The sequence below is a fragment of the Electrona antarctica genome, assembly GCF_951216825.1.
Source record: "Electrona antarctica genome assembly, chromosome: 12".
NCBI classification, from domain to species: domain Eukaryota; kingdom Metazoa; phylum Chordata; class Actinopteri; order Myctophiformes; family Myctophidae; genus Electrona; species Electrona antarctica.
Genome location: NC_136793.1, coordinates 43,708,036 through 43,719,457, shown reverse-complemented (window position 1 = coordinate 43,719,457; position 11,422 = coordinate 43,708,036). Strand labels below are relative to the sequence as shown.

At 40.8% G+C, this 11,422-nt stretch overlaps 1 protein-coding gene across 1 annotated transcript; it reads right to left on the bottom strand.

Annotated features, from left to right (window-relative positions):
• Positions 1–5,957: 5,957 nt before the first annotated feature.
• vgll4l (vestigial like 4 like) lies at positions 5,958–10,625 on the bottom strand. Its single transcript, XM_079516171.1, has 5 exons — positions 10,355–10,625; positions 8,368–8,491; positions 7,902–8,151; positions 6,986–7,067; positions 5,958–6,810 (listed from the first exon to the last, which is right to left on the bottom strand). The coding sequence occupies exons 1-5, from the start codon at positions 10,419–10,421 to the stop codon at positions 6,494–6,496; spliced, it is 840 nt and encodes a 279-aa protein (XP_079372297.1). The 5' UTR covers positions 10,422–10,625; the 3' UTR covers positions 5,958–6,493.
• Between the last annotated feature and the right edge of the window lie 797 nt (positions 10,626–11,422).

Below are 11,422 nucleotides of genomic sequence, written 5' to 3'. Positions count from 1 at the left end.
TAAGGCTGCTGCTTAGAGTTTGGAGCTGTACAGGAGGTTATATATCCCTGGGTTGGTTGGAGGAGGGTTTACAGGGATATGTAAACGCCCTTCCAGTTCAACCACGAGACCGTTGCTGCCGCTAATATTTAGCTTATTGTCTGTTGACAGAAAATAAAATTACAGTTTTCATTTGCGTTCCTCAAACAAGAGGATTTTGTCAGCTTGCCTCTGGGGACAAACAACTCCCAAAAGTGGGGTTGTTTTCATTTGTGGTTTAATGCCATATTTTAGGCTACTTACATTTACCTAAATATTACATAACTCAGTAAACTCTCTCTCTCTCTCTCTCTCTCCTCTCTGTTAGAAATAAACTCAGTACAGTAAGTATGACTTGTAAAACACTCATGGAAACGTTGCATGCAACATGGAAGCTACAGTTGTTATGGGAATCTCACAGTGGGGAACTTGTAACCCAAGATCCAAAACGGTTAATGATCAATCTTCTATTTAATATTAGTTAGTTGCTTTGTTACATGAAATTCCACTAAAGTGTCTGAACATATATGAGTCAGCAGATGTTGCCATGTGCTGAAATGCTACACTGCACCCAAAACTGCTGATGGGTTCCTGTTCATTACTTATTATTTAGTAAAGCTATATGTACATTGTACAGTAGTATTGGTGGTGGTTGGAATCTATGAGATCTAACAAGTTAGTCTTTAAATTGCCCTCCTGGAACATACTGACCTTTCATTTTGACCTGGTGGACCGGCCCATATAGAGATGACTCATATAGATCTGTTCTATTAGATTTAATCATTTAAAACCCAAATATCTGGAGTGTTATCCCCTGAAAAGTATAAGAAAATAATATTAGCATCATATCAAATGTGCTTAGTGGATGTCAAATTCTCTATTTGATATGCTTGTTGAAATGATGTTTAGTTTGAGGCCATGTCTAATGAAATGAAATTAATGTTTGTCTCAGAGTTGTCTTTGTCATGTTTGTCTAGGAGTCTCATGTTGATGACAGCATATTGAAAGATGACACAAGCTCACTATACCACAAAAAACAAGCATTTGTGTGTGTATGTGTGCACCTCAAGGCGATAAACTGTCACTCAATTAATAATAATAATAATAATAATGAATTTTATTTGTAACGCACTTTTCATTCACAGGGAATCTCAGAGTGCTACATGGTTAAACATAATCAATCACAGGTTAAAACAGGGTTATCAAAAATAAAAATAATCAAGTGCAAAAACGACAACAATTTAACATGAGAACGCCTTCCGAAACAGGAACGTTTTCAGGCCTGTTTTAAAAGAGTCAATAGTCTGTGGCACTCTCAAGTCCATGGGGAGGTTGTTCCACAGGCGCGGTGCTGCTGAGCAAAAGGCCCGGTCCCCCATGGTGCGCAGATTGGTGTCAGGAACCTGGAATAGGAATTTGTTTGATAGAATAGTAATCCATGTTAATAACAATTGCAATTGAAATGAAGAAAAAAGGAATAGCATATTAAAGTGCCTTTTCAACTGCAATACCGCATTGCTGCGTAAAATATTAACTTAAATTGGCGGCAGGCTCTCCAAGTGTCATTTCCACATTGCGATCCTTAACGGTTAAGTATTGTCATGATGACTCATGTGCTTGTTCCTAGATGAATGTAACGGGCACAGTAGGCCTATATGCTGGAGTGAGAGGTGTGACAGGTGTCTATAGGCACATGAGACTGTAGGCATTAGAGGATCATAATAAAATATGTATTTGGGATAAACAGAAATGCATAAATATCCATCTGTAGGCAGACAGACCGGCCAATTTAAAATGTTAATTTCCTTTGGGTGTACGTAGGTACGTAGCTTAGTGGGTAGCTTAGTGGTAATCAGTTGGTCACTAGTTCTTCTCCTGGCTAAGTGTCCCTGAGTGGTGTAGTGGAGGGGGAGTGCAGGGGAGCGATGCTATTTAGCAAAATAGGCAAAATAGGCACGCTCACAAGGCGATGCGTTGAGATTTTGTAGATTGGCTATTTTTGGTGTAGAGCTCTGTCTACTGCTGAACAAAGAGCTGGTGATCGACGCCAATACGGAGCAAGAGGACGACCCCCTCTCACCTCTAGAACCCAATTACACAACTGTCTCGACTCCATGTCAGCTAATGTCACACTGGTAGCCTAACATTTGGGTGTACTACTGGACTATGACCTCTGTCTTGAGGCCCAGGTAAAATCTATGGTTCGCACATGCTTTTTCCATTCAAGAAACATTCACAGAATCTGCCCAGTCCTTTCCACCCCTAACCTTCACAAAGTTGTCAATGCTGGTCTACTGTAACGCCCTCTATTCAACACTCAGCAAGGGATCCTCACACCGCCTGCAGTTGGTACAGAACTTTTGTTTGTTTGTTTGGTTTGGTTTTATGTTGTTAAGCACTTTGTCTGAAAAGGTGCTATATAAGGCCTTGTAGCCTGAATACAAGAAAGGTAGTGTCCTTTGTGACCTTTCTGTCACACTGGTAGCCTAACATTTGGGTGTACTACTGGACTCTGACCTTCTTCAGGCTACAAGGCCCAACTTTGAGCAAGTGAGCTACAGCTACAAGTGCTCCCCAGGCACTTGCCTTTATTGATAGATCACAGAAGGTTGACAGGAAACAGGGAGATAGATGGGGGAAGACACAGCAAAGGTTGCCGGGATTGGGACTCGAACCTGGATTACCAGCCTAGGTGCCTGGACCGCTAGGCCGGCCCAGGCCATAACTTAATTTCTTAGTTATGCCAACATTGTTTTAGGAGGCATTCATTGAACAGTTTCACTCCAGCTGCAGGCAGTCTCACTCTGCCTCGCAGTGACACCAGAATCATCTTTGATTGACATGCACGGGCGCGCGCTCGCGCACACACACACACACAGAGTGCAGACGCACAGGCTCTCTCACTATATGCTCTCTCAACCCAACCTTTTTCTCTCTTCCCAATTGCTTTCAATTGCTCAATTGCTTTCCCAATTGTACACCCCAAAGGGGGATCCTGATGTTTTCCTGTGTAGGGAAAGAAAGAAAGAAAGAAAGAAAGAAAGAAAGAAAGAAAGAAAGAAAGATGTTTTGCGACTGTACATTTTTTTGTGTTAGCACCTGCTCCTGTTCTGAGGAATAACAAGTTATTCAACACGTGGTTGAATACAAATAAACTGACATGAGCTTTAACTTGAACTATTAGAAATGTTGAAAACTTTAAAAACGTGTTTTGTAGGCGCTATAGACTGATAGCTTCTATAGTCCAACAATAACTAAAGGGGTATCATTCAAAAAATAATAATGCTTCATATTCAGACAGATATATCAAGTAGGTTATTAAGAGGCACTTGTGAAGTTGTGACCATGCAAAATTGTCTGTGCGCGGCCTTTGAAAAAACAAAACAGGTATGGTACTATAATAGAGAGCACTGGAGTAAATAGAAACCACTGTTTGTGTTGTGCAAAACCATTATCCTCTTTGACACATATTCAATCACAATCATCCCATGTAATCATCTACTTTTAAGATTAGAAGATGTATTTTTGTTAAATACCAAATCTTCTGTTTTGTTTATAGTTGAATATAGATGTTGATCTGTTTATTTACAGTCCAGGTATAGCACAGAAAAGTTCCCAGAAAGCTTGGCCAATTTTCTGTTGAGATGCCTATACCTAATTACTACTCCTAGACTAAAAGTGAGATAAATGTTGTTTTCCCTTAATGTAGGAGGCACTGATTTGTAAATACACAGAATTTTGAAGAATAAAGTGCTTTGTGTTCTTCAGAAGCATGAGAAAATGTTTTTTCTAAAATTCACATAAGCTGGTGTTTTATTCACAACTTTACGAAACCTCACAACTCACTTGCACATATTGGGCAACAGTGCCCTCTGCTGTGATTGACAGAATTGAGTTGCTCTGCCATACATTTGTCAAAACAATTAGACAAAAAAATAGCAGAAATACATTGTTTTGATTAACTTTAAATTAAATTAAATTATATTATTATATTGAAACTATAAGGTTGTCAAAACAAGTAACGCTCTGATTTTACATTGTAGAGTTCAGATCTTTATGATTTATTTGACATTGATTGACCCAGTAAGGTCAGGTGTTGAATAATTTGATTTGATCTTAATCTTAGCCTTTCATTAGACCAAAAACTCCTATAGGCCTACAAGGATTCTCTTCTATAATTACATTGATTAAGCTTGAGGGTAAAATCACAAGACGTGTAGCTACACTAACTCATTCTCATGTATTCCCTCTGCCTCACCAAAAAACAACAAAATACAATTCAAAACAGCAATCCTGTTTGTCATTCATCTTGCAACAGTAACCACTTTCTGGAGACGTAGATACTTATCGATAGATAGATATTATGGTAAGTCTGGGCACTATCAAGCTTGAGGACACCAGAGAAAAGGCCAAAAAAATGCTTGAGGACACCATTGATTCAAAGAAATAGGGTGACAGTAAAGAACAGGGTGGCCGCATCCATTGAGTTCAATGGAGAAGTGGCGCCCGCATTTTCTATTTGGTTCCTCAACATGGGGAGAAGACTGGGGGCAGCCCACATCTCACACTCACTCGCCTTGTAATTTGCATTCTGTGTGGATGCGACTTAACGCTTAAGAATATTTATAAGCTTAATGCTTAACACTTCACATTTACCAGTTATGACTTCCTCTTAGAGCCCAGTTTACCTGTGTGCCCACTTTGTTTTAGTCCCAGCACTCACTCTGCTTTAATGCCCAGTTTCTCCTGTGCCCACTTTGTTTTGGTGCCCACTTGTAATGTAATACAAACCCATTTCTACCAAGATCACTCCCTGTAAACTACCTAAGGGCCTCTAGATGGCATCAATGCCCCTGTTCAGGTTACACCGACTAAAGAATGTATACAGCAAGTGGAAATACCAGTTTAAGCACTGCACAAGCAAATAATCAGCAATATTCACCAACATCATAAAACTTGAATATTTGAATATGCTGTCCTTGAAGATCTCCTGCCACAGTTAATGGTTTAACTGCTTAATGTGTGCTACATGTTGATGAGATGTGCATTATCATTGGGTTGATGCAGAAGCCTCAACCATCACTAAATGATCGAGTCAATTTAATACTGTGGCGACGACTAGCGTCAAATATTTCCCAGGAGTTCTGTGAAGTTTTCTTAAATTGTTAAAGTTGTTAGGACTTTCAGGTTATTTCCCAGTGCATAGGTACTGACATATTGAAAAAAGAAAAAAAAACACATCATGATTTCAAAGGCCTTGCCTCTGGAAAATGTTTAAACACCGTCTATCATTTTAAAAGTTAGGCAAGATAGAACATGCAAATAAGCAAGCAAAGAGCACAATCGGTTCTCATGCTCAGGCCTATATTAGCCCTACCCTTACCTCCCCACTTCCCTCCCTCCTACCCCTTGCCAAACAGGATCTGTAGGATCGCACATAGTCCTTTTCTCAGGAGACAGGAATGTCAAAGCAGAAGCCCTGGTGCCTGCTGGGACATGAACTCCACATTCCCTGAGTCCTCCAGGGGGGGAAAAAACCCAGCAGAGTTGCTCACCTTTCCTTCATTTACGATGAGTCTCTGCGTGTTCGTTTGTCCATGTCATGTAGACGTGGGTGCCGGATGTGTAGCCGACACACTCTTGACTCACTGCTAGAATTAGTTTGTCTGGGAAAAACTACCCTGCCCCTTTGCCAGACAGATGTCCATATGAGCTCATGAGTTTTATGTTTGAGCGGCACTTTGTTTATTTTGACTACCTGACCTACTACAGTGAGCTACGTACTTGTCTGGTTGCAAAGAAAGAAATTAATTAAGAATTCAAACGGCAATGGCAAAATTGTGTGGGTCTTACCAAAAGTATGCTACATTGTATTTTGTAATCTATAGTTAACACATTTAAAAAATAAATAATAATAATATAAATGACAATATACAATGGTTGTTTGACAGTGGCAAAGACAATCTTTTAATGATATCCGGTCAAATTCAGAGCTTTCATAAAAGGTTTCAGTAAGTCTTCAGCACACTAGTACAGCAGATAGGCTATCCATTTAGACTGGATTGGAATTAGCTGCATTACAATATAAATATAGTACAATGATGTGGCAGCTTTTGCTGAAATGAATGACACAAAATGTAAGAAATGTAAAGGATTATCTGGTCAATTTTCTGATCATCCCATATAACCATTGGTTTCAGGAACAAACACTACTTACAAGCAGAGTATAGAAATGAAACAAAACAGACACCCCAATATATGCTACATTTGTTTGCACCAGTGACTCTACAATGAATGCCATAACCGGTCCAATTCAACAGTCAGAGTCCTGCAACTATTAGATTGACATCTCTGTGTTTTCTTGGCACTTTCACTTTTCTTTGAAAAGCAGTTGCACTCAGTGAAATGTTAAAAAGTCCCAAAGTCTGTTTTTACCCCACAAGGGTGCGGTAGGCGATGAGAGGTCATCTCTGCTTTAATTAATTGACCAGCGACTTGAGGTTGGCGTTGAAGTGCTCGAGGACTCTTTATGGGTTTGATTTGGACTCTGGCTGTAGCTAGGAGGAGAGTGAGTAACGCTTGGACTGCTGGGTGGCGTGGAGGCGGACGAGGAGCAGGAGGACGACTTAGATTTAATCTGCAGCCATTTGTCTCCCAAGGCCTTGGCAAAGTGGTCGTCCACAGACACACTGATGGACAGCTGCTGGGAGCTGCTGGCTCTCTGGTAACTTGCCCCTAGGCTCCTCTGGAAGTGCTCGTCAACCACATGGTCATAGTTGCTCTTTGAAATCACTGGGGAAAAGAAGGGATCCATGACAAAAGTCAATACACACCTTAGTGAAGACGAGCAGGTCAGTGAAACCACAGACTTTATGCATTATTGCACAGTTAAATGAACACTCTGCTTTTACAGTGTTCTGTTAATATTCATTGAGGGGTTAGTTCATTGATAGACTATTGTACTGACCTGATGAGTGGCTGCTGCTGACCTCACATCTGGAGGCAGGGTTTCTTATTGAGGAGACGCAGGTGATCACAGAGGGGCGCATCTAAAAAGCAACAGATTTTTGATCAGACAGGCATGAATAAGAGAAATTCTTACACCATTATTGTTTCACTTCTATGTTTTGAGCGGTGCCTAACCGCATGTGTGTGTATGTATGTATGTCTGTCTGTCTGTTTGGAGTACGAACAGCTGCAATACCACTGGCTGTATTGCACCGGTGTTGTTGAGCAGCATCAGTTCCCGCTCAGTTCACACAGGTGTGATTTAATTTCTATCCTACCCACACAGTCAAATCCTGTTAATTTAGAGTTACAATGAACACTGCGGATTGTACAGTGTACACTGATGTACACTTTCAAGCCATTTTCAAATGTTCAACATAATTCAGTATAGACTGAATCCTGCTGTTTCCATAATATTGTGCACTTGTGCAGTGTGACTGTTGTTGTTGTAAAGTTCAATGTGAAAAGTGAGTGATTTCAAAACTGATTAAACAGGTTGGTTCTGCTAATGAGCAATCTGATCACTCCCACTGTGGTGGCAATAAACAGGTCACAGAGAGAGCCGTTTGTTTGCTCTTGCTGAAGACATTCTTCCCACCATTGCTCACATTTTCTTCCCGAATCCGGCTGGATTGCATAGCTTGGGCAAGCAAGGGCCTGTCTGCAGCTATCGGGAATAGAATGCCGGAGCAGTTGGATTCAGATGGGAGAGATACAGATGCCCTGGCTGCCTGGAGCTACACAGAGACAAGTACAATACAGTACCCACCATTCCTGGGTTACAAAGACCCAGTTATGCTTAATCTCTTACAGAACCACATTCTCTCGAAGGCATGAACGTCACTTAGCTATAGTTCCTCCTGTCAAAATGTTACCTGGATTTGACTGGCAGGGGTGCTGTTGGTCTTCTCGTCTGTGTTCGCTGGTTCCTTTCTGGGTTTCTTGATGAGGTCAAGAGGTTCATCCATGACTGGTGCATAGTACATATGGCTGGGCAGAGGGCTGGTGGGGCTGGGCGTAGGGCTCCAGGTGGACGTAGGGCTCTTTGGAACACTGAACGCGGCTGGTGTTGGCGCTGATCTCTGGGGGCCTCGTCCCCTGCTTCTGCTCAGCGCCCTCTCTCGCCTGTAACACAAGCACTCATTGTAATACCCCTTAAAAGTCTATAGAAGTAGTCTATAGTCTTAGGAAAATATGTATATATATTTTTGTATGGCTAAGACTCTTAGCCATACAAAAATATATATACATATTTTTTTCTTTTTCATATTAGCAATTTGGTTTGTTTAGGATTATGAACCGATTTAACAATTGTAAATAAACAGGACAGGTTTCACCCACCTCTCCTCCAAGGTGAGGGCTCTCTCATGGCTGCGCTTGCGTTTGATGGGGTACACGGCTGGGACTCGCACCCGCTCATTAGTCATATGCCTGTATCTGTCTTCACTTCTGAGGTTGGGCTGACCTGGGGAAATGGTCACAAAGTTAGAATGGTTTCAAGAAAGCTTGGTGCATTACACTGGATCCAAAGTTGGGTAAAATGACTGGCCGGCCAAATATGCCTATACTGGTGCCGCTGAGGTCAGTTAAGCCATATTGGGGCAAATCCGCTAGCTGTTTTTATCCATGACATTTACCCACATGACTAATATTCGTGGGAAAACATTCTGTTCACCGTTAATTGTAAACTCCGTTAAGTGGTGAAACTAGAACAACCTGATGGGTGAGTATTACAACACTACACAGCTGATTCGTTGTAACGGTAAAGGTTGTTATTCTACATGTGTTATGTGTACATGTGTTAGCGTTCACACTAGCTCTGGTCCATAGCTCTAACTAAATGCGACGCATTAGAGCTATGGACCAGAGCTACGTTCACACATGCATTGTGAAGTGAGTGTGATGATCATCTGATTCAATACAACAGGGTCCCAAATAAAAGTCTGTCAGCTGTTTTGTGTTTTAGAGAGAAGAACCAAGATGAATACACAAGTTAAATCTTTAGTGACACAAGCTGAAACACAATAGCAGGTGATAATGTCCTTCATGTTTTATAATGGGGCATAAAGGTCTATGAAATGGTCTTTAAATGCCATAGACCAGCATAGTGTGAGATCTATGCATTTATTTAATTGCATGTTAATTTCATTCCAACTTTGTACGTGTTATTTGCTCCATATAATTATATAGAAATCAAAATCGATCTGATTCGAGATCATCCTGCTGTCCACTGGCTATGGGCCTACTGTTATTGTTTGTACAATCGATAAGTGTAGGATACTTCATAACAGCCATTATAAGTACTTGATGCAAATGGAATAGAAACACAGCTGTAGCCCAGTCTTGTATTGTATGCATATATAATACAGTATAGTACAGTATTTCTCCACTAACGTGAGGGGGAAATGACCACACACACAACAGGATATGATATGCTGCTGATGGTCAATGATTCTCAACTGTATTCATATTAACCTCACAGTGCATAAAAGAACATGCTTACTCTCACCCATGCTATGTTCAACTAAAACAATGAGTGATTGTCTATTCACGTTGTAATGTACTAATTAGCGCACAGTGTCTAATATGCATCCTATTCCACAGTACTCTTTGAATCCACATTCTCTATGGGCCAAACACTCCAGTGCTTATGACCTGTTCCCTCACACACACACAGTACCATTGTGGAGGGGGGGGGGGCAGGTAAACCACACCTATGCTGATTTTCTAATGCCTCGGGCATGGTAATTCTTTCCCCCATTAGTAGAGGGAACATGTGGCCATGCCCTCTACTCTGGCTTTTTAGCATAATTATCTATTAGCTAATTAGCTAAAATGTAGCACGCTGAAGGAGTTTTAAAAACACAATGACCTTATGAAAGAAACGAGTGAATTATTTTACAGAAAATTGTATGAAAAGCTGTAAACTGTTTGTTTCTGAAGCGCAAATGTGTAGAAATGTTTCAGAAAGCACACCATACAGTAGTTCCAATTCACCTTAATGGTGTGTGCTGTGTGACTATAATATGTTTATGTTTAATGGTAAACAATTGTCATAATCCTATTTGAGTTTCACATTATGCTATTTACACAAAAAGCATGTAATACATGAACATAAAATGTTTTACTTTAGCACAAGTCACACTGTCAGTCCCATTATTATAAATATTTATATTATATACACCAGAATTGCAGGGCCAGATATAGCCATTATAATTTATAACACACATTATATAGAAATATACAGTCAAGTTAGATCCTTTGATCAAGGTTACAGGTCTTACTGTGGTTAAGATAAATAAGTAAAAAAGAAGAAGCCAATACATACCTTCTAAAATGTAGACTTTGAAGCCACTGCTCATCCGAGTTATGTAGTGAAAGTTTGCCACAGCCATGGCTCCGTGTGTTTATGAATGTGAATAAAGTCAAGTACAGAAAAACCTTCACTGCTGTGGCTTTACAGGACACAATGAGCCTCAGTTAGGGACTGCACTGTGGAAAGGTAATGAAATGCTGGGACTGAGCTCAGCCAGGTAACGTATCAGGTATAAAGGTGCTGTGGCTTCCTTGTGAGTCTTTCCCTGCTGTGATCAGATTGGCTGCTCCTCAGAACCAATCAAAAGCTCCCCCTTTCATCCGTGTTGTTGTTATTATGCTGCAGGCAGACGGTGATCACAGGTATTTCAAGAAGAGGTAGAAACTGCAGTTCAACCAATTCATAAATGTTGTAGTACCACCATAACTCCGACTTTATGACTTGACCTTGACCAATATCTGCCAAAGTTAGAGTATTATTGTCACAGACCACATTTTTGTATAATTTATTATAATTGACTACAACAACTCCTGCACAGTATACACTATTTTTGATTGATTGGTTGAATATGAACAGTTTGTACAGAGGTACGGTTTACAATGAGTGTTAAAAGCACAACACAAAAGGCCCTATAGGGGCTTGTTTCCATTGTGGCCCCATGTATTCAATTCATTAAGTCTGCATGGCAGTGAAACAATGGACTCACACTGAGATGTTACTGTATGGTCAGAATTCACCTTGTTCCTTAACTTTGGAGATGTATCCTTGAACTATAGAGAAATTGAAGTGTGCCTTTTGTCTCCCTTCAAGGGAGTCAGCACCTGTCCCCTGCCCCTCCTTCCCAATCTAAAATCTCACCAAACTGCATTTTTTCGAGCACTTAGCCCACCGGAGCTCCAGTCATTCCACTGACCTGCCTCTACACGCACACAGCTGTACTGTGAGCCAGCCTCATCAGTAATCCAAAGGCTTTTGTTGATAGCCAGACAAAGAGTCCTAAGTCTTGAAAATGCCGCAGCCATGAGAACAATCTTGCCTGAGCATGCTGAGGACTCTGGACACACACACACACACACACAC